At 35.9% G+C, this 25210-nt stretch overlaps 1 protein-coding gene across 3 annotated transcripts in view; it reads right to left on the bottom strand.

The window, feature by feature from the left end:
- Positions 1 to 25210, bottom strand: part of LOC149781515 (uncharacterized) — a 169443-nt gene that overhangs the window by 50749 nt on the left and 93484 nt on the right. For all 3 annotated transcript variants that reach the window (XM_089935596.1, XM_089935598.1, XM_089935597.1), the window contains exons 6-7: positions 20641 to 20804; positions 9098 to 9173 (exon numbers count right to left, since the gene is read on the bottom strand). In XM_089935596.1, coding sequence (XP_089791722.1) covers positions 9098 to 9173; positions 20641 to 20804 — 240 coding nt within the window. The remainder of the gene's footprint in view (positions 1 to 9097; positions 9174 to 20640; positions 20805 to 25210) is intronic.

Raw genomic sequence — 25210 nt, 5'->3', positions numbered from 1 at the left:
AGCCCCACATCCCAAGTCCATATGCTATTTTGTCAGTAGGAAACTACATGCAGGATATCAAATAAAAGCAAATATCTTGTTGTCAATTATAGTACATAGATCGGAATTTATAAAATGTATAATGTAAGAAAATTAAATCCATTTACAAGCCAATGGGTGCATCTCAAAATATTCTGTACTCAATATTTTGTTTCCCCAGCAGTAGACTGGTTATCTGGCTGTAAAATAATTGGTGGTCCCGTAGCTTAAGTGCTAATACCACTGCATTTGCCAGTTAGAAGGGCATCACATGACCTCAAAAAATAACCGGTACAGGAAAAATACATTTACCCTTACTGAAGAAGTGTTCCTTATATGGTAAACTGGTATAGACCTTTGCCACAAGCTGTACCATCAAGACTGTATCCCAAAAGTAAATGCCTCTAATCTACTATGCCAAAGAGTGAAGGTATAAGGACGAAAAGGTACAGTGAGATTGCCAAAACATGGACCTTGTGACATGATGCAAACAAGAATGAGTAAAGTGGGTTTTAATTCTCATGAAAGTAAGACTTTTCTTTGTAAGGAACTGCCAAGTTCTCTAGATAGCGATGACAATCCACCTGACAAAGGTGGTTGCTGAAATATCAGTAGAACTCTTGAGAGGATGAAAGAGACAATTCCAAGCCTCCCTTCTCCTGGGTTCATAATTCACCAGATATGCTGGTTGCCATGTATATTATATCATCTGTTGAAAAATGGCATTAAACTCATAAAACCAAACCAATCCCTCATTATATAATGCCATTCATACGAATCAATGTATGCTGTCTTATAGTGAGACTGCCTATAATGATTTATATCACTCCCTCATTATAATGTGAAACATAGGAACCAGAGTATGCTGCCTGAAAGTGAAATTGTCTTATAACGAATTGTAACCCTACCTTATAATATTGTTATACACATGAAGCAGTGTATATTGTCTTATAGTGAGACTGCCTTATGATGAATTATACCATTCCCTTATTATAATGCCATACACAGGAACCAATGTATGCTGCCTTAGAGTGAGACTGCCTTATCATGAACTGAAACACAACTTTATTATAACGTCATAACAGGAATCAGTGCATACGACATTACAGAGAGATTTCCTTTTAACTAAGTACCCTACTCCAATATAAGGATATGCATGAGAGCTATATTTTTACTGCCTTATAGTGAGACCACCTTATAACTAAGTATGGTACTTTCTCGTCATAATACCATCCATGGAATCCATTAAGAATACCATATTATAGTGAGACTGCATTATAATTAATTACATTATGCATGTAATGTGACTACTAGATAATGAAATGGGGTATTGGACCATACTGTTACATATATCTGATTTAATTCATATTTATTTTAATTTAATTGTTTGTCAGTTTTTAATTTTTTATTCTATTATATGATATTATAATGTAAATTTATTCACTGGAGTTGATGTTTTTCCAGAAAATCAGTTAACCTGAATCCTTATTTCGTAAACACCAGGTGTTGATCTAATTCCTGACCTTCTTTCAGAATTTGTAGCAACCTTCATAAACAAGTTCTATTTTATTTTAAAATGATTGGTTTTTGCTACAGTCATTTTTGGTGTACATGACATAAATACGATCACATGACCCACCCTTTCGATTTTGCAATTCCAGGTTTTCCATTACTGTACATTTGTTAGTTTTAATACAGATGCGAAGAGAGAAATTTCTGTTTTGGACTTTTTACACTGATGTCAAGTTATTTTGTTGTAGCCAGATTTTGAGTTATAATTTTTTTCAGATCAGTTTGATTTCAAAAGGATTAATTCTTTTTTGTCCGGAAATATTTTGAGGAGTGCTCACACAGAAATTTTGGAAGGACATTGTTTACAAATTTAATCTGGATTTCCAACACCGGACTGTCATTGCTTGTATTTCTACAAGGAACTGTAGCTAAGCACAGTACTGACGAAAGCATATGTCATCATCATCCATCTTGGATTTTCCACCAGGATTCAAACTCGAAATTATTAGAACATTTATTACTAGGACTTTTGCAATTTAATTCTTGGATTATTCTTAGATTATTTGTGGATTAGATTCTTGAAACCGTAAGTTCTTCTCCTTTTTTCATTTTTACAGAATTTTCCAGGAAAATAAATTATTTGTTAAATTTTAAAAAGCTTGTTGTTTTCACTCTTTCTGGGTTACATTTATTCAAGCCTAAACACGTAACAATACCTGCCTTAAAACAGGATTGATGTTAATTCAAATCCACTTGATATATTTAACATAAATAACCAGGTGTGATTAATTCAAATTCAGATGGTATATAAATAATTGGGTGTGATTAAATTCAAATCCACTTGATAAATTCAATATAAATAACCAGGGTACGATTACTTCAAATCCACATAGTATATTCAACATAAATAACCAGGGTATGATTACTTCAAATCCACATACTATATTCAACATAAATAACCAGGGTATGATTACTTCAAACCCAAATAATATATTCAACATAAATAACCAGGGTATGATTACTTCAAATCCACATAGTATATTCAACATAAATAACCCAGGTATGATTACTTCAAATCCACATAGTATATTCAACATAAATAACCAGGGTATGATTACTTCAATTCCACATAGTATATTGAACATAAGTAACCAGGTGTGATTAGTTCAAATCCATATGGCATGATTAGTTGTATTGTTCTTAGAATTTTTTTAAAATATGCTCTGGAAAAAAGGATGACATCTGGAACTATGACAGAAGGATGGACTGACAGGTAAATGTACTGATCAGTAAAACCCATTGGAGTACACAATACATGTATACAGAATTTCCTTGCTGTTAGGTATGGTGATAATGATCATCCATTTCAATAATCCCTTTAAGGGACCGTTTTTTTAATCTAGCAGATATATATTAAGCTGATTTCCAAAGCAGATGCCAAAATGTACTACTTGCTATCAATGATTATACAAATCTGACCTTGATAGGAACCCTACATCCTGCAATAATTGATAACTATCTTGCCTTCATGTTCACCAGACACCTTACAGTATCATTTCCACAAGTGGCTAGCCTCATTCATTTGTAAGCAGTGCCAAACTTCAATTTGTGTGGACTCAGATCTGCTGTGGTAATGCTGTGTTAATGGGCAAAACTGGCAGGAGATTGGTGGGGGGGGATGGGTTTGCTTTATGTTCTAGGTCATTATGTATAAGAAACAACATTCAGGATAGATTTTGATCTTCCAATTTATTATGCAACCTAATAGCACTGAATATGTACCCCAAATATAGGTCAAAAAACTATTCCCTGTCACTAAATAATCATAAAATAACAACCAACTGGTATTTAACAAGAGGTCCAAGTGGATCTAAATCTCTCACCTGGTTTATATAACAGTTGGCCATTTAACTAATCAGGCTTATAGCATCATAAATACACAATGTAATTATATAGCTCCCAAACTTTATATCATGTCAAATTTATTAACTGTAATATAGTCTGATGAAAATGATTTCAGACGATAAAGTCATATTTAATATGCAAAATTTCTTGCTCATAAATAATAATGTCAATCAATAATCTTTAAATATGTAAAATGATGTTCAAATCTGATGTCTACAGAGTCACATGTCATTCACATGAATGGAAATCATAATTCACAGCTGGGTTTTGTTTTCTTGCTTTATTTTAGGCAAACAATTTATTTGCACCTGGTAATTAATTTCAAAATGTTTGACAGCAATTTGATCTTAGGGAGTATATTTTATTAAAAGCAGAAAATAAAAAATATAAATTCAAAACAATTTATGAGGAATGGCACTAACTACAGAAATTTTAATAAAATAATACACATGTAATAAAATGTAAATGACAACTGAAGAGGTACTTTAAAATGGCAATATTAGTTACTGTCAGGCTGTTTAACCAACCATATCAAACTTGTTTCCAAATATTTCAGAATTTCAAATGTGGCAAATATTTTAGAAATAATTCTCTGCAAAATAAATTTAAAACTTAAAACAAGGTTTTACAAGAAATATGTTCATATCTGAGCAAAATCTAAAATCCAGACACAAAATCACATCCCGACCATGAGCGAATTTTGGGAGTAAACAAAAAAAACAGGTCCAAAAAATTAGTTTTATCCCTCTGTATTTTGTAGTGCAACTAGAACTTCCAGATTTTTTGGTATCATTTTAGAGCAATATCTGTCCGCTTTATTGTAATACCACCCACTTTGGTGTATCTTAAATGACCTTGATGCTGCAGAGGTCAGAAATAGGTTACAGCCTCATCACGCCTACAGGTGGGACTGGGGCCCAATGAGTTAAAGCACTCACTGTTATGGATCACTGTCATCTCACCTCTGTCTGCATGGCTTTGAGTCTCAGGTTCGGCCAAAATGGGTATGTAAGAAAGCTTGCCAGTAGCTTCTCGTGGGTCACTGGTTCTTTTCAGGGTTTTCCCAGGTTCTTCCTCCACCATTTATACCAGCTGCCATGTATAACCTATCTTGTGCTGAAAAATGGTGTTAAACCCTACAACAACAATAAATAATGCTAGCCTGATATTCTGCACATTTTCTCTGACAATATTTATATTTAATGTTTTTCATTTTTAAGTTTAAAAAATTTATTTTAATCCCTAATGTGTGTTACTTTGCAAATATTTTATAAACTGATCTACCATGTAGATAAAGTCAAGTCAGTGTATAGAGAAGAAATGCTGAGAGCTACCTTCCATCAAATTTCAAAGCTGTTAGTATTTACAACTTCTGAGAAATATGGCAGAAGTATATACTTGAAAAGGTGTAATGAACATATCTGATCTCTGTGATACTTGCCACAAGAAAACCTCTCTGAAGAATATCTGGGATTAACCAAGATGTTCATATCAGAGCCCAATAATATCTGAGATTTACCAAGTGTTGATGTCACAGTCCAAGAAGAACATGTGGGATAAGCCAAGGTGCTTGTGTCAAAGCCCAATAACATCTGGGATTGGCCATGGTGTTTAAGTCAGAACCCAGTAAGAACATCTGGGATTGGCCAAGGTGTTCAAGTCAAAGTCCAAGAAGAATATCTGGGATTAGCCAAGTTGTTCAAGTCAGAACCCAATAAGAACATCTGGGATTAGCCAAGATGTTGAAGTCAGAACCCAATAAGAACATCTGGGATTAGCCAAGATGTTTGAGTCAAAACCCAATAAGAACATCTGGGATTAGCCAAGATGTTCAAGTCAGAACCCAATAAGAACATCTGGTATTAGCCAAGTTGTTCAAGTCAGAACCCAATAAGAACATCTGGGATTAGCCAAGGTGTTCAAGTCAGAACCCAATAAGAACATCTGGGATTAGCCAAGTTGTTCCAGGAATACTGTCTTAATCAATATATTGTAGAAAATGCTACTGAAATTCTCTGATGCATTAAATACATGAGACACGTACTGATGGACCACTTGATATTTCATTTGATTATGCACCAAATTTGTTATATTCTTCATCACCAAAACAAGTTACTGTTCTACTTGCATGTAAGTCTGGTCCTTCTGCAAATAAAACAGACTATGATTTAATGCTATATAATGTACAGGCAAATCAGGATCTATGTTGCCAGACTATGATTTGATGCTATATAATGTACAGGCAAATCAGGATCTATGTTGTTTATTCTGTTGATCGGACCAAGATCTGCAGGCACATTATGCAACAGCAGGTCATAATCTGTGCAGTTTGCAGGTGGATCTGATACCAGTATGTATGGTAGACAAATATTCTTCCAAACCATCCAGAAATGCATTCCTTTGGCATTTCACACAAATTTCTTCCACCTCAGGTTAGCTCTTTGCTAGATGAATCTGACATCAATAGAAAGGGAGAAAATGAAACTATCAGCTATCTCTATCACCTATTAGTAAATCAGAGTCAGAAGTCAAGGAAACTGAACTTTCCATATGATAACTGCTCGAGGCTAAAACAATGAAGGTATGCAGTTAATTTGCTGAAAGGTTATCACATGGCTCATTAGGGATAATGAATTTTTTTTTATTATGCCATAAAATAACCCATTTGGCAAAGACAGGAAAAAGTTACATGACATATTTTCTCTGATGCTTAATAAGTGGTCATATCAATGGAGGATAGGCATCGTATGTGCAAATCTGAAATGCCTTCAAGCTAGGTTATATTTTGTCAAATTTGATCAAATTCTGTTCAGCAGCTTATGAGAAGTCATTTTTTAATTTTTTTCTAACATCATCCATTTGTAGTAATGATGGAACAGCACCATTTGTGCAAAACTATAAGTCCTTCATGCCAGTTTTTTTTTTCTTCTATCGAATCTGGTCAAATTCCATTTTGGTGGTTTTTGAGAAAAAAAAAGAAACTTCAATTTTTAGTAATGCTGACTGTATTTGATGGAGATTCTGCATAATCTGTATAAACTTGTATGGACTTCATTCCATAATCTGTATAAACTTGTAGGGACTTCATTCCATAATCTTTATAAACTTGTAGGGACTTCATTCCATAATCTGTATAAACTTGTAGGGACTTCATTCCATAATCTGTATAAACTTGTAGGGACTTCATTCCATAATCTGTATAAACTTGCAGGGACTTCATTCCAGAATACTTTCTATCAAATAGGGTCAAAGTCTGAAAAGCAGTTATTATCTGAGGAGTCATTTAAAGTTATCTGTAATAACAGTGGCCATATATCATGATGTATAAGCGTTACTTAACCAAATTTGAAAGGCCTTTAAGCTAAGCTTGTTTAAAAGATTTTCTGTTTTTAGTAAAGCTGATCGCAACTGATGTCAGATCAGCGGCATGTATAAACCTGAAAAGTCTTTATGCAAAGATACTGTCTTGCAAAGTGTTCTGTTGAAATCGATTTTCTTTATTATGGTTTTCTGTATTGTAAGTTGAAAACAGAAATTACTGATGGACACATGATGCACAACAGAAACTGGCTAAAACGTTATTATCAAATTTAGTAATCTGATATCACAGTTTTATGGAGATGGGGTTAGCTAAAAAGTTATCAAATTTAGTGATTTGATATCATAGTGCTCTTATCAAAAGATACGAGGTTATTTTTAATTTACTTTTAGATGAAATTTTACTTTTATTACACAGTAATGTTATACTTAAACTTTGTATTTGAAAACTTATTTTGTTTATTTTTTAAGATCAGAATAGTTGGAATTTTATCAACATGACAAAAACTCCCATCAGGTTATTTGTGTCTCAAGCAAATCCTGGCATGATAATATTGACTTAATAGCATTATCTTGAGTTGCAATGTAAACATTAATTTACCATTTACTGAGTGGTCTCCTGTAATATACCCCACCCCATCAGGTTCCCAACAAACACACCCTTGCATAGTCAATATTAATTTACCATTTACTATGTGGTCTCCTGTAATATACCCCCACCCCATCAGGTTCCCAACAAACACACCCTTGCATAGTCAACATTAATTTACCATTTACTGAGTGCTATCTCGTATTATAACACAAATCCCCACCCCATGAGGTTCCTAGTGACTCAGACACCCCTTTGCAGTGACAACATTAATTTACCATTTACTGAGTGGTCTCCTGTAATACACCCCCACCCCATCAGGCTCCCGACAAAGACACCCTTGCATAGTCAACATTAATTTACCATTTACTGAGTGGTCTCCTGTAATATACCCCCACCCCATCAGGTTCCCAACAAACACACCCTTGCATAGTCAACATTGATTTACCATTTACTGAGTGCTATCTCGTATTAAAACACAAATCCCCACCCATGTCAGATTCCTAGTGACTCAGACACCCCTTTGCAGTGACAACATTAATTTAGCATTTACTGAGTGTTCTCCTGCGTTATACCCATACCCAATCCCATAAAGTTCCCAGTGAGACAGACATCACCTTGCAAAGTAAACATTAAATTACCATTTACTGAGTCACAGGTCTCCTGTATTATAACCCCATTCCCACCCATGTGGCTCCTAGTGAGACAAACACCCCCTGGCTGAATCAACATTAATTTACCATTAATGAGTGGTCTCCTCTATTATACCCTCATTCCCACCCCATCAGGATTATACCCTCATTCCCATCCCATCAGGTTCTTACTGAAATACCACATTACTGCATAGGAAGTCATATTATCCAGCATCACAGCAGTGCATTTGTAACAATTTTGTCCTTGCAAGAGAGATCACACACATTCATAAGGCTCTAATTCCTATATATGTGTGATCTAATTTGCTCTAGTTAGAAACCCCATGTGAGATATGCCTATCCCACATGGACGCACTCACTGTCACTGCAGGGTCCAAGAGTGGCAGAGTGGTCTAAAGCACTCGCCTGTGCTGATGATCACTACTCTATCCATATGAGTACGAGTCTCAGGACTGATCAATGTGGGTATTAGAGAAAGCTTGCCAGTAGAATTCTGTGAATCAGTGGTTCTTACCGCGGTTTTCTCAAGTTTTTCCTGTAACAGTTATGCTGGCTGCCATGTATTGCCCATCATGAGCTCAAAAATGGCTTTAAACCAAAAACAATAGCAAGTGTTACTTGAAATGATGTCATTATGTTTCTTATAGTTTTAGTACTGAAAAGAACACTTTTGCGAGCCAATAAAATTCTTACTCATTACAAATTCTTTTTTTGTAAACTTTGTATATTCTTTCTCAAAGTCATCAAAAACTTTTAAAATATAATTTTCATTTATTAAATTCCATCATATTGAGTATACTTCATCTTTTTTCAACACTATTCCTTGCTTAAAAATGACCATAAAAAAATATTTCATTAATGTGGGATGGGGAAATCCCACCATATGGTCAGAATTTTTGGGCAGGAATTCAGCACAAACTTTATTCCTTATGGAAGTCATTGTTGGAAAATATTTACACATCTTCTTTGCAGAAGAAAAAAAAATAGGATTAATTTTGCTTGTATGAGTGACATGCCTCTAATACTATTTTCTAATCAGTCCTGAAGACAGGCCTTTTCAGAAATAAACAAGACATCTCAGTATATGAAAATAAATACTTACTGAATTTCTTGAGCGAGGGAATATTCCAGCTCTGTGGCATCCATGTATGGCGGATCTACAGACACGTAGCTGTCCACTGGAAGTGAAGAACATGGGATTTACATTCATACTCAAAATCAAGTTAAATAGCAGTTTGAGCTTCCATAGGAACCAAGTACACATTTAATAACTACTGATGCTATTTGGAGGCTGTACAAATTTAATCATTAAGTACCATACCTACCTACACAATATAAAGCCAACACATGTATACAGTCTGTAACACTGACTGTGCAAGGAATATTTTTTCACCTATATACAGTACTTGCCATTAAATCAGTTCCTGCTAAACTTACGTGTTACTTTTGGAAATAACAGTTAATGTTCAGAAAAAAGAGCAAAATATTTAGAAATTTTAATTTGGTCTACCTTTGACAGTGCTTTACTATGGAGAAAGTGTTGCATGTAAACCTGAACTGGTACACAAATTATATTGTACTGGTCAAGCTGAAAAAGAAATTCATCATTCCAAGCAAATTAATCTGCACAAGTTGTGCCAATTCTAATCATCAAAAGTTATAACTGTTGTATCTCTACCACTGGGGCATGTAATGTAGAGTGTGGTCTTCCTGAAACCAGAGATCAAGTGTGGTGCTGTCCGTAGGGGGTCAGATAAAACACTAAAACCAGACTCTTATCATACCAAAATCAAAGCAAAACTAAATGCATAGCTTTAAGTTGCTAAAAGTACAGCACAACATCTCTGATAAAACATATTACAGATTTTAGTGGCTACTTCATGCCTTTTAACATGACCCTTTCAGTGCCAAGAGTACTGTTAATTTTTTTTAATGCATACAAAAAGGTATGTATGTATGCATGAATGCATGCATGTATGTGTGTGTGTGTGTTTGTGTATGTATGCATGCATGCATGCACATACCATATGTATGTGTGTCTGTATGTATGTATGTATGTATGTATGTATGTATGTATGATTTTGACTTTTTAATGTGCAATTATTGTGTCAACTAAAACTAAATTTTAAAAACTAAGATTCAAAACATGCCCAACAAATTTAGGTAGATAACCCATGCAAAAATAATGTTGTTGTTGTTCTTGCTGCTGTGAGCAACACTTTTCAGCACACAATAGGCTATACATAGCAAACAGTACAACTAGGGGCTGTGAGTGGCCAAGTTGTCTAAAGCACTCACTGTTACAGATAACTGCTATCTCACCTCTGTCTGCATGGGTTCGAGTCTCGGGTTCGGCCAATGTGGGTATGTGAAAAAGCTTGCCAGTAGCTTCACGTGAGTTGGTGATTCTTTCCGGTGTTTTCCCGGGTTCTTCCTCCACCGTTCATACTGGCTGCCATGTATAGCCTATCCTGTGCTGAAAAATGGTGTTAAAGCCTACAACAACAACAATAACTGGTTAATCTTGTCACACGGAGCATGTGAGCAGTTTGATGTTGATGCTTGATGTAGTCAACCTTGTCTAAGAGTATAGTACACAGACAAATTCTTATGAACAATATATGCAAGAGTAAGCTTTTAAAATCATGAATATGACAATTCAGCTAGGCTCATTTTTGACAACAGTTCACTTGTAGGTGACCATTTAAAAAAACTGGCCCCATGAAATCTTGTTTACATTTGGTACTACCTACCTTTACAGCTTCATTGACAAAAATGGAAAAGTTTACATATATTTAATATTCCACCACACAAACACAATGGAGCCAATCAGCTCACTGATTGGAGTCATAGCTCACAAAATGAAACCATGGCTCATAGAAAGGAGCAATAGCTCCTAGAATTAGTTGTCTGTGACAGAAGAGCATGTCTACAATCCTAATTTTCACAGACCTAAACAATTTGAAAGATATGTGTGTGTGTGTGTAATTTGGATTTTTAACGTAGCTTTAACAATTTTTCAGTCATATTGCTACAATGTATGCAGTGTGACAGTTTATAGTGATGTGTAGCACTGAGGCATCATGTCGCAGACATGTAGCATGATGTCCCACCCAGTCACATTATCCTGACACCAGCCGAGCAGTCCAAACAATAACCTCTTAATGCTGAGTGCCAAGCGAGGCAGCTGTTAGTACCATTTTTGTAAGTCTCTGGTATGACTTGGCTGGGGATCGAACCCACAACCTCCCGCATCTGAGGCGGACGCTCTCACCACTAGGCCACCGAAGCGATTTTGAAAGATATAACATGTATAAATTCAATATTTAATAATTTCATTATTTTATATTTCACCTGCATGAAATTTAACCATTAAAAAGAAAGTTTTAATTAAGTGATACAAGATTCGTAAGAAAAAAATTGATTTTACAGAAAATGCTATGTAGTCATGATAATCATAGCAATTTATAAGAGACAGATTGTGATGATACATAACACTGTTATCCTGCACTGTAAACTGAAGTGGCAGATTGTGATAAATTATAAACAGTAAACTGACAAGACAGATTGTGATAATACACTGTAAACTGACAAGACAGATTGTGGTGACATACTATAAACTGACAAGACAGATTGTGATGATGCACTGTAAATTGACAAGACAAATTGTGATGATGCACTGTAAACTGACAAGACAGATTGTGACAATACAATGTAAACTGACAAGACAGATTGTGATGATATACTGTAAACTGACAAGACAGACTGATGATACACTGTAAACTGACAAGACAGATTGTGATGATACACTGTAAACTGACAAGACAGATTGTGATGGTACACTGTAAACTGACAAGACAGGCTGTGATGATGCACTGTAAATTGACAAGACAAATTGTGATGATGCACTGTAAACTGACAAGACAGATTGTGACAATACACTGTAAACTGACAAGACAGATTGTGATGATACACTGTAAACTGACAAGACAGACTGATGATACACTGTAAACTGACAAGACAGATTGTGATGATACACTGTAAACTGACAAGACAGATTGTGATGATACACTGTAAACTGACAAGACAGACTGTGATGATGCACTGTAAATTGACAAGACAGATTGTGACAATACAACGTAAACTGACAAGACAGATTGTGATGATACACTGTAAACTGACAAGACAGATTGTGACAATACAATTTAAACTGACAAGACAGACTGTGATGATACACTGTAAACTGACAACACAGATTGTGATGATATTCTATAAACTGTCTGTGTGTATTTTTTATTGTTGGAGGATAAGATCCAAAAGCAATCTGCCCCACCAATTTTTCATTATAGGGCTCATGAGAAACCAAATACTGTATATATTCACTTAAGTCAATAGTTTTTTTAATGAAAATTTGATTCAGGTCTTATGAGCACAATATACAATTTAAAAAAAAAATCTAGGGGTAAAGTTAGAAACTATATATGTCTACAGTACACAAAAATACTGAACATTAAAATATTTTTATGCTTTCATGACACTATTCCCATTCAGAAATACATATATGGTATGCATTGTGTCTATCCATTTCATGACACTATTCCCATTCAGAAATACATGTATGGTATGCATTGTGTCTATCCATTTCATGACACTATTCCCATTCAGAAATACATGTATGGTATGCATTGTGTCTATCCATTTCATGACACTATTCCCATTCAGAAATACATGTATGGTATGCATTGTGTCTATCCATTTCATGACACTATTCCCATTCAGAAATACATGTATGGTATGCATTGTGTCTATCCATTTCATGACACTATTCCCATTCAGAAATACATGTATGGTATGCATTGTGTCTATCCATTTCGTGACACTATTCCCATTCAGAAATACATGTATGGTATGCATTGTGTCTATCCATTTCATGACACTATTCCCATTCAGAAATACATATATGGTATGCATTGTGTCTATCCATTTCATGACACTATTCCCATTCAGAAATACATGTATGGTATGCATTGTGTCTATCCATTTCATGACACTATTCCCATTCAGAAATACATATATGGTATGCATTGTGTCTATCCATTTCGTGACACTATTCCCATTCAGAAATACATATATGGTATGCATTGTGTCTATCCATTTCATGACACTATTCCCATTCAGAAATACATATATGGTATGCATTGTGTCTATCCATTTCATGACAGTGTTCATCACACAGTACTTGTATCTACAGTTATTTGGATTTGAATAATTTTAAAATACCATTGTGAGTAAATTAAATACTACCACCTACATAGTGAAGTGTCCATCAATGTTGTCTACCATGAGTGTTTACTAGCATGTATACTGCGTCCAATTTGGTACAAGTCATAACAACCTGTATTTGTATTAATATCTGTGGTTTGCTGTACAAACACTGTGTTTGATGCGATAATAGATTTGATTTAATTTGTATTTTCCTTTTCCATAAGTCAAATTTAAATCCCAAGTCATATTTTTAAAGTTTTCTGCCAGTGAATGTTTGAGCTAGCTCCGTTTTCCCAAAGTGATAACCCATTGACAAAGCTGCAAGTTAGATTGTTGCTCAGTGCTATGTAACAGAGGGTGGTTATTTGAATTCACCATGATTTTGGAAAACAACTGACTTGTTTTCAGTTTCAGCCTTTAAAAGTTTCACAGACTGTATGATCAAAGTGTTACTTAAGGAGCCCAAACTCAGTCTCAAAAAAAGCACCTGCAAAGTTGGATGATATTTACAATGGACAGACAACAATGGAGGCTTTCAGAATTTTATCAGACAACAAGGATTAATTCTTGGACTTTGTACCAGCCGACATTAATGACATTTATAGGATACTGTGAATCACAAAAGTATGGAGTTAACTTTCATTGTATTTTTGTAAGATGTGTGGAATTAACATTATGGAATAATAATAACTGATCATTCTGTACTAATTTAAACAGTATGTAACCTATAAATGAATTCATGGATTGATCACATACAAGGTTCCCATTCTTTTTTTAAACTCTGTCAAGCAAATTTTTATCTGGTAGAGTAACTAAATTGTTACCCCGCTTGTTACTGCGTAATATTATATGACTAACATGAATTATTATTTTTTGTGTCATCATTCTGAAACTTAACTGTCTGTGTAGCAATTAGCTGTCAGTGGAGTAGAGTACTTATGTAATCAAATTAGTAGCGGGATATTTATGCCATTTAACTCCGTCCCTGATAAATTCAGAAAAAAAAACAATAAGTCACACCTGCATGCGTACAATACAGCTAAGTTATTTTTAGATTTCTAGGTAAGACAGCTGTACATAGACCTACATATATTTTAACTCAGCAGAAATATATATGTGATTATTTTATACGGTGTGTTTGGAAATGGAAATAAATTCACGCTGCAGTTTACAACAATTATGATTTGCTCAGTATATTGATCATTTGTAGGAATCCAGTATAGGTAACTTCATAATAATTTCTGAAACATATATCAGCAAGGATTAAGTCCGTGGTGCAATATTAGTGTGGCTGATTCTCATACTCAGGGTCTGGCGCTCCAATCCCGTCACTGACAAATGTCAACAGTGGTGAAAATTTTGCAATCTTTCATTAAAAAGGTGGGGTTCTGCCCCATTGCTCGAAGCTCAACAGAAAAAAGTACACAAGTTCCCACCATGTCACCACATGGTGGGTGATCTTTTGTACACTCTCAGTGGGTTTATTATGGGGAAGAGTGTGCAGAAATCTGTTGAATGTAGAGAAGGCCCCCGTTTGTATGTCCCAAATTAAAATTATATGTATGTGCCATCCTTAAATATACTGTCAAAAATAAACAGTAACACTGATGAGCTCTCAACCTCATTGATGGGTATACCCATACAAGGACATTTAGAAAGAATGTCGCCAGAAAGAAAACCTTATGAAGGGTGCCCCATACAACATTCAGAAAAATAACAAAGAATGTCGGTAATAAGAAAGGCCTTGTATGAAGGGACCCTTATGGAATGGCAAATGCTGGCAAATGAAGGATACCCATACAAAGATTGTCGATAATAAGAAAGGCCTTGTATGAAGGGATGGGTTATGGAATGGCAAATGCTGGCAAATGAAGGATACCCATACAAAGATTGTCGGTAATAAGAAAGGCCTTGTATGAAGGGATGGGTTATGGAATGGCAAATGCTGGCAAATGAAGGATACCCATACAAAGATTGTCGGTAATAAGAAAGGCCTTGTATCAAGGGATGGGTTATGGAATGGCAAATGCTGGCAAATGAAGGATACCCATACAAAGATTGTCGGTAATAAGAAAGGCCTTGTATGAAGGGTCCCTTATGGAATGGCAAATGCTGGCAAATGAAGGATACCCCATGGAAAGATAACCACTCATCATTGCTACTGTTTATTTTATAACTGTTTTCTTTCATAAATTATTCAATTCTGATTAAATCTTTTATTTTTTTACTGATTCTTGCCCAAAAATATTTCAGATTACACAATTCTGAGTACCATTTAACCCATCACTTTTTACATTTTGGTCGGATTACATGATTTTCAGTACCATTTACCCCATCAATTTTTACATTTCGGTTGAATTATTTCATTACCATTTACCCCATCAATTTTTACGTTTCGGTTGGATTACAAGATATTTCATAATTCCTATTCTGATTCAGAAATAAATTATTTAGATTCAGAAATATTAATGCTATTATTTATGAAATTAAAAAATTACAAAATAATGGTATACAAATTTCTGATCCTGAGAAAATTGTTATTTTGAATCATTACAACAACAAAAATTTGACGATTATTCACTACCAGCAGAATACAAATTCATTAAGCTGATCCAACAATCTATGTTACAGTCCTTGGTGACAGTCAAAGATACAGAAGCTGAACAATTCGTATCACTCACACACGCAACTGAAAAAAATAGGATCAGAATTATCTCATGAATACAAAACAAAAAGGACTGTGAATACGTGTGTAAGGCAGATGAGGAAGATTATGTCAGATCGTGAAATGATTCATAGTAATATGAACATGAAAACAGTGACATAGTCACAAGTGATTGTGAAAGTGATGTCGCTAGTGACTGTGGTAACAGCTAAAGAGAATAATTTATTTTGGATTATAGTAGAAAAAATATTTATTCAGATTACAATATTTATTCAAATTATAACATTTATTCTGATTCAGATTTATTTTTATCCCGATATTAATTTTTTGTTCAGAAATATTTTTATTTTGTGAAATTATGTAATTTTCTGTTTTCAGTAGGATTTTCCTTATTTTGAGTAACATTTACCCCAGCAAATTCGATAATCAGTGAAGAATAAGACTTTTATTTTTATTCTGATAATATTTATTCAGATGATAATATTTATTCAGATTATAATATTTATTTTTATTCTGATAATGATATTTATTCAGATTATAGTATTTATTTTTTTAATTCAGATCATAATATTTATTCCAATTATAATATTTATTTTTATTCTGATAATAATATTTATTCAGACTGTATTTATTTTTTTATTCAGATTATAATATTTATTCAGATTATAATTATTTTTATTCTGATAATAATATTTATTATGTAATTTTCTGTTTTCAGTCTGATTTTTACAATTCTGAGTACTATTTACCTCAGCAAATTCTGAAATCTAATTGCCTTGACATTGTCAAGGTTGAGTGTCATTTAGCCAATCAAATTATAAAATCTGACTGCCTTGACTTTGTCAAGGTTGAGTACCATTTACCTGAAATTTGGACAAATCAGTAAAAATTAAAATGTGTCATAATGTATTTTATTTCCCCTGATTAGAAATCAGGATTGAAAATCAATCATGAATGTGAAGATCTACAAAAAGATCTGTGTGATCTTACATACAGATTTATATTTAGAAACTTCATGCCGCAAATCAAGCAAGTGTCTGGTCTGGTCAGTAAACATGAAATGTATCCTTGAAAATAGCAGATTATGACATCGCAGATAAACCAGATTAACACGTTCTAATACAATCAAAATCCAGGGGGTGCTTGAGGTGTGAATGTATATAAAATATATCCCTGTTGAGCCTGACTGATTATTCAAGATCTACTTGATAGCTGTCATCAACTGCATCACATACAAGATTGACTGCGATTGTTGATGTGATATTGACAATTCCTGGTGAAATATGAGCACCTCCACCATATGAATCATTGTTATGTTTGAGAATATTTGGAGGAGGGGCTATTTTTCTCCATGCGGCAACGATTTTGGGAAAGTTTTCATCATTGATATCGTTGCCTGATTTTGTTTAGCTCATAGGCGTTAAATTCTGATAATAAAAGTGTTGATAATTCTGCCTCATTCAGTATTTTGGAAAGCCAGGAATATATGTCGCTGTGCAGAGACACCTTCCTGTGATGCTCTCTTCCATGTGAATAAACCATTAGTGGTACTTTGAACACTATCTGTGGTCATCGTCAACTTTGATAATGTTGATTTACCAGCTCAGCCCATAAAAGAGAGCAACAGTTGTTCTTCAGTGAGTGATGGTATCACTGTTGGCATCCGCAATGAAAGTTTACTTTACCAGCATCACTGATAGGTTGCCAGACTGCATCATAGTCAGTAGCCTTTCTTGTAAGTACAACTTTATGTTTGGCTCCAAAAATAACCTTTGTGACATTTCTGCAAAATCCAATGATATGTGAAAGTGGAATTGCACATGAAAATCTTCTGCTTCCATCCTTTAGCATTGATCGATGTGCTGTGAATCCTACGTTGAATTCTGGATTAGCACTATGAACCACCGGCCACACATCAGCGTCAGCATTGTTACTTGGTTGTCTTATATTATACTGTATGTTGTGGTCAGAAGTGTCTTTGGCAAACATCATCGACTAACCAGCTGATCTTGAATTATTATCGGAATAACTTGCTGGACCCAATGTCATTGTGGCAATGTTGATGTCGTTCTGGCATATTTCAATGTTTCTTCCATCAATCATGTATGTAGCACTGTTGAATAATGCCATAATGCCATTATTAACAAAAGCAACCCTAACATCTGCATTATATTCAGTATCATCTGTTTTAAAAATTTCACCTTCTACTTAAATGCTTCAGTGGGTAAGAAATATCTGCTTGTATCCTGAACTTGAAGTTCATTTCGTCCATGCTAATTTGGCTCTCGTACATCATAAGAATAATACTGATTATCGCACACAGATTCATCTTTGAGAACTGGAGCATCCATGTCAAATGCTGGATCAGATACACGTTTAAACATTTTATTATAATTGTTATCATCTAACATGAAGACCACTTCCTGCTATCAGACTCGTGGTTATATTATTTTCTTTTTCTGACACGAGTACAACAGCCAACTCTGCCAGTTTTTTATTTGAAGCTTAATTTATTATTTTACTAACATTTGTGGGCATAACTTCAGTGCTGGGCAATTTTACTGATTGCGGTTTTCGTCATATTAATTGTGTCAGACTGTCCTTGATTGCTGAGAATGCTTTTCTAGCAACATCACCAATACCTTTATCATGAACAATGTCGATAGCTTTTATTGATAACTGTTTTGCAATCGGTATTGCTTTTTGGTCTATCCTTCTAAATAGACTCTGAACAACATCACTGAGTCCATCGCCGTAGATTGCTTTATATGTTGGTAATCACGAATTTATTACCCTGACCATTAAAGGTGCACACTGAGCATTATGTATGATCATCTTATTTTCTTGTCACTGATCTAATTGTATTAAGGTAATCACTGTGGTAATCATCAATGATTTCATCAATGGGGGCCGATAAACATTAATATCCATGATACCGCCTGTAAATAATCTCTGACAAATAGCAGCTGCTTCATTTCAGAGGAATTATTACTGGCTTGTCTTCCACCAATGAGGATTTCTAGTCATTCAACACTTGCAAATATGTTATTGGGGCAAGGAGTGATAAGGCCACTTCCCCTGGTACCTGTACCAATACCACTTCCAGTGGCACTGGGGGTAGAGCTTGCATCTTCCTCACTTGTTTTTTGGGCTGGTTGCTGTGGTTGTTGTTTCTGTCATTGTTGTTGTGGTTGATGTAATTGTAGTTGTTGTTGTTGTAACAGTGCAAAATATTTATCTATATATATTTTTTATCATTATTTCAGGCCTAATCAACTCTGTAGTGTAAGCGAAATATCCATTTGTACCAGTTATCACGACTTACAGTATCATTAATGTACTCAGATTTCAGAAAGATTTTTCTTTGATCAAAACTGCGCCTGGCATATGCTGATATTTCCACGATGTCAATGTTTTTTATGTGGGCAATACTCTCTTTGGTAAAATTATAATTTATATCATTTTTGGCTTTTGCTTGTTCTGTTTCTCTTTCAGGTTCTGATTCTGGTATAAGATCCTTTATATCAGCTACTTCATAACAAAGCTTGTCAATACCCTTAAGTATTTCTTGTGTTTGTGGATGATAAGTAGCACCGGCTATTTCACCTGGAAGTTCTTTTGGAAACTTTTTTGTGTTTTATAAGTTTTTTCTGCTAATTTTCCATTTGCTTATGCACTTTGTTCAGTTGCTTTAGCAGTTTGTTCCAATGTGGGAAGAAGACCCAAGGTAGCCTTTGTAACTGGTTTAAATAATTGTTCTGCACCTTCTATAAATTCCACCTGAGACTCCTGATGCTCTTGTAGTTGTTGCTTGACAGAATCACAAATATATAAGATATTTCTTAATTGCCTCTAGTCGCTCTCAAGCTAGCTTAAATGCTTAAGTGTCCGGGTGGGTAAACAAATACACATACAAATTTGTAAACACAAGTGACAAAGATAAAGTAACAAAATGATCTAACCCAGTTGGAGAATATCTCATTCAGTTAGAGGCTTCTGTTTGATGTTATTGACCTTGTATTTTCATTTTTTTGCATATGAAGCTTTATTTTCAAGGTAGACTTGTTACAAAATTGGTCTGTTCACCCTCTCTGATGACACATATATGCTACTTATACTAATTTGTTGTTGACCACAGACAGTAAGGGGGAGCTGCAGTGGCTCAGTAGTTAGCATGTCAGACTTACAACTGAAAAGGAGCAGGGGTCAGCTATTGTAGTGTGCCGTTGGGCAAGGCACTTTATTCCAACTGCCTCGGCACTAAATAACCTAATGGTGTTGCTGTGCCATAAAGCACCAAACCAAAATCAAACAGGTTTTTTTTATTAGATAATCTGGTGACAAATATTATTTCTATGCGCTCAGGGGAAAAAAGCAATGTTTCCAAGTGTGCCAAAAAATAATTTTTCATTAAATAATAGAGAAAATATCTCCAACCAATTAAAATTCAATGCCTAATTGGTTCACAAGATTCAATCATCAATTTTTAACTTTAACTGACTTCTGATACAATTTATAAATGCTACTTTTTGCTGGCACCCAAAGAGGTCTTGACAGGTATGACTGTATTTTGGGATTTTGATATATTTACATAGGAAGTTAATATCCAATAACTTATCTCACTTTTAGGAGACAATACTTGACTAAGCTCCAAATATTTCATAGTAATCTGCACAGGAAAAAGTAAATTTAAACATCATGGTTATCTCCCTTACCCGTATCTCTTGAGGAATGTTGTGATGGCGGAGACAGGACCTTACGAGTCACTCGATCCTCATTAGGTGAGGGTTCCAAATAGTCAGATTCTGAATCCTCGCTGGCAGATCGTAATTCTTGTCCGTACAAGTAACTGTCCTTAGTAGGTGGAAAGAACTTCTTCCTGCAAAATTCAATTTGCGCAATGGTTAACAGTAGGATTCTGAAAACTACCACATAAATAACCCATGATACATCATCAAACTCACAACTATCCCATAATTTCCCCAGGACAGACCCATACCTGATGTTATATCCATTTCAAACTTCAAAACAACCAATGAATCTCCCATGACAGGCCCATGCCTGATGCTAAGTCCATTTCAAACTTTACATGTATCCCATAAATGTCCTGTAATAGCTCCATGCTTGAAGGTAAGTCCATCCCAAACTTTGCAACTACCCCACATATTCCCTATGAAAGGTCCATGCCTGAGGCTAAGTCCATCCCAAACTTTACAATTACCCGATACCTTCCTGTGATAGGTCCATGCATGAGACTTAAAGCTGTTGTCAAACATTAGAACTATCCCATATACTTCAAGTGATAGGCCCTTGTCTGAAGCTAAATCCATTACAGACTTTAAAGCTGCCCCATAATTCCAAATAATAATCAAATACTTGATGCCAAGTCCATCCAAAAGTTTACAACTAACCATCAATTCATCATAAAATTCATGAGCTTCATGCCATGTCCATCCCAAACTTTACAACCACCCATCAATACCCCATGATAATCATGTACTTGATGCCAAATCCATCCCAAACTTTATAACTACCACATAAATTCACCACCATAAACTTGTGCTAGATGCCAAGTCCATCCTGAACTTTACAACTACCCATGAATTTTAAATGTTGTCCTTTTTCTTTATCGCTTACCAGAGATCTGATTAAAAGATAAACAACAAACTTTTTATTGAAAATATCTGGACAATTACTTTTAAATCAGTTTCTATGCAAATGATTCTGGCTGAAGAACTGCACATAAACCGACAACCTGTTTCAAGGGAGGGAATCACTCTGAGTCTAATCATTTCCTCTTAGGATCAAAATGAGTTATGTCCCATTATCCAGGTGGGTAATTTTGTAATCAACATCATTGATGGCTCAGTCTCAAGAGACCATGAGAATAGCACCCACGGAGTGTCGTCTGTCTCTGGGGTTTTGGCATTGTCTGCTGTGGCTGTGCAGGCCTATGCAAGAGTGACAATCTCTACTGCAGTTGGTGCAAACATATTGGGAAGTCTGAGTTGCTGGGGTTGCTGCCGCGCTCTTCTTTCTCTCATGTTTCTCTGCTGCCAGCTGGCCTCTCCTCACATCAGTGACTGCTATGCCCTTGCTTACCATCAGTCTCTAGGTGCCTCGGTCCTCAGCCTGCACTTCCCAGACATTGGATGAAATGTTGCATGCCTTCATGTCCCTCTTGCACACATCCTTGAAACGGAATGAGGGGTGCCACCTCTTCTGGTGCCAGTGGTCAGCTGTCCATATAGGATGTCCTTTGGCAGCCTCCCATCTTCCATGCATCAGGCATGTCTCAGCCATCAAAGGCGGCATTTGCTCAGCAGTGAGTACATGCTGGGGTACTTGCACTCTGCAGGATCTTGCTGTGTGGGATGCTGTCTTACCAGCTGATTTTCGGGATGCATTTAAGGTACCGTGTATGGAAGGAGTCGAGCTGGCACTCTTGCCTCATGCAGGTGCTCCAGGTCTCACTTCCATATAGAAGGGTGCCAAGAACACAGACCTGGCAGACTTGGATCTTGGTGTGCTCTCTCAACGCATTATTTTCCCACACCCTCTTCATTAGTTGAGCCTCAATGGTATTTGCCTTTCCAAGCCTTCTGTCCAGCTCCACATCGAGTGAGATAGTGTTGCTGATGGCTGAGCCCAGGTAAGTAAAGTTGTTGACTGCTTCCAAGGTGACACCGTTGATTTTGATGAAAGGGGCAATGGTAGTATCTTGCACGCTGATGTTTGTCTTTTTCAGGCTAATGGGGAGCCCAAACTGTTTGCAGGCATCAGTGAAACAGTCTCCCAGTTTCTGGATGGCATCCTCACAAGAGCTGTGTCATCTGTAAAGAGCATTTCCCTGATGGGCACCGACCTCACTTTGGTCTTCAAACACAGTCCTGCCAGGTTAAAAAACCTCTTGTCAGACCTGGTTTGCAGATATACACCATCAATGGACAAGTCGAAAGCGTAGGATAGGAGTAGAGAGAAGAAGATCCTGAAATTGATCTGCACCAGCATGCAGCCTGGCTTCATGTTGCTGTTGATGGGGAAGGAATTGAGGAGCATCCATCATACAGGACTGTTCCCTTCATATCAGCATGGAAAGAGATTATCAAGCTGCCAAGTTTTGGGGGCAACCAATCTTACTGAGAAGTTCAAATAGGCCCGTCCTGCTGATCAGGTCAAAGTCCTTGGTGAGGTCGATGAGCATAATGTAGAGTGGCTGACCTTGCTTTCTGCTCTTCTCTTGGAGTTATCGGAGGGAGGTGATCATGTCTGTTGTTGACCTGCCTGCTCTGAAGCTGCACTGGGCTTCCGGGTACATTGTCCGACAGCAGATGCAGCCTGTTGAGTATGATGCTGACATACACTTTGAGAACAATGCTCAGGAGTTAGATCCCTCTGTAATTATTACAGTCACTGTGGTTGCCCTTGTTTTTGTAAAGGGTCTCAGAAGCATAGCTCTGAGTAGTGCTCCACCCATCTGGACATCTGTTGCTCATGGTCTGTGATCTCTCCTGTCAAAGATTTCAGTGGGGCAGCCCCTTTCACTGTAGGGCTTAGAGCTTTCTTGATGCCAGTGTACATACCTTGGATGTTTCCAGACTTGGCACTGCGCTGGATTCCTTCACACAGTTAGTTGCTGCTAGTGCTCATTCAAGTACTGTATAGCAATGCATTGGGTGATGCTTCAGGCACTTCTGAGGGCAGTTCATTGGAGCATTTTTTGTAAGCTATGTAGGCTTTTCGTTTGTCCTCAGTTATCTGGTTCCATCCTTGATAGGTGTGCATTGAACCAGTCCTGGCTGGGCTGTTCCTTCTTGCCACACGTGGACATGGCTAAGCTGTAGATGGCACCCTTCATGGCATTCAACTTGGCTGTGGCATCATGCTCTGGCAGGTCCTGGAGAGCTTGGTCCAGGGCGGACACATACTTCTCTACACTCGAGGGGACCGACATCTGCCCAGTGTTGATGCAAGAGCAACATTTTGTAATGGTGAAAGGCAAATAGAGCTAAAACATAAGTGCCTATTATTACAAATTACACAAACTATTCTTGGTAACAGAAGCCATTACTTTGTGAGGGACACATCTCTCCAAGCCAAAAACTCCTAAGGACAAGTACAATTTTACATGCAGCAAATGCCGCATGTTAAGTTATTTACCCTTGGTCTATGTAGGAGAAATTGCTTTGGAGCAGTGCAAATATAGTCTAGTCTCATTTAGCTATGCGAATTTATCTGATTTTGGCTTGAAAATGATTTCATGGTTTGGAACAGTTAGTTGAAAATCATTTTAAAAAAACAAATTTATATACAGTATATGTAAATCAGTTTCATCTGATAGTTGTAATGATTTAATAGCTGTAATGTTTTGCTTTGCCTGAAAGAGATTAGATAGAACAAAACTTTTAGTAAGTTGTGTCATCAAAAGAGAAATCACATCATCTATATTCTCATGTCTTTCAAGACTCATCTATATTCTCATGTCTTTCAAGACTCAGTCACCATTTGTATCTTTGCAAATTGTCTGCATGTCTTTCAAGGCTTCAATCACACATTACACATTTGCAGATTGTTTTCATGTCCTTCAAGTCATCAATCACATGTTATGTCCTTGAGTTTTCATGTCAGGATTTGAGTTTCTATTCTTCTTATCTTTGTAATTTCTGCATTCATTCTGTTGTTAGGAGTTTATTTTTATGCATTGTTGATGGCACTTTCAAACTGATTACATAAATGTACAATATACAAAATGGTCAACAGTCATAAATTATCATAAGATTCATTCATCTTGATAGGGCAAGAGACAGGAAGGGTGGTAAATACAGAGAGAGAAGGAAAAAAAAAGAAAACCTGAAACAGGCCTAAATGTGGAAATACAGGTCTGAATATAATACATAAGGCCAGATATACTTCCTATATAAAAAATGAAAGTAATTCCAAAAGTGATATCATTGCTCTCCGCTTTGGCAATTATCTTTTTTCTCCCCCAGGGATATTTCAGTATCTCAGTATGAAATATATAATAAATTTCAGTATCTTGTTAATAATTACATGTATCAACAAAGTAAATTAATTCATGACGCTTTGATTCTTTTTTTTCTTTCAAAAATGTTAGATCTCATTTTGCATTAAAAAAAAGTTCTTGGGTTTGGCCCTATTTGTGGGTCAATTGTTCTTACAGCGGTTTTCTTCCCCGAGTTCTTCCTCCATCAGTTATATTGGCCTCCAATGTATTGCCGTATCATGCAATGAAATATGGCATTAAACCCTAAAACAACAACAATA

Source organism: Sinohyriopsis cumingii, chromosome 15, assembly GCF_028554795.1.
Source record: "Sinohyriopsis cumingii isolate HCF-2022 chromosome 15, ASM2855479v2, whole genome shotgun sequence".
In the NCBI taxonomy this organism is placed as follows: domain Eukaryota; kingdom Metazoa; phylum Mollusca; class Bivalvia; order Unionida; family Unionidae; genus Sinohyriopsis; species Sinohyriopsis cumingii.
The sequence above is the reverse complement of the archived record's forward strand: the minus strand, read 5'-3'. Positions and strand labels throughout refer to the sequence as shown.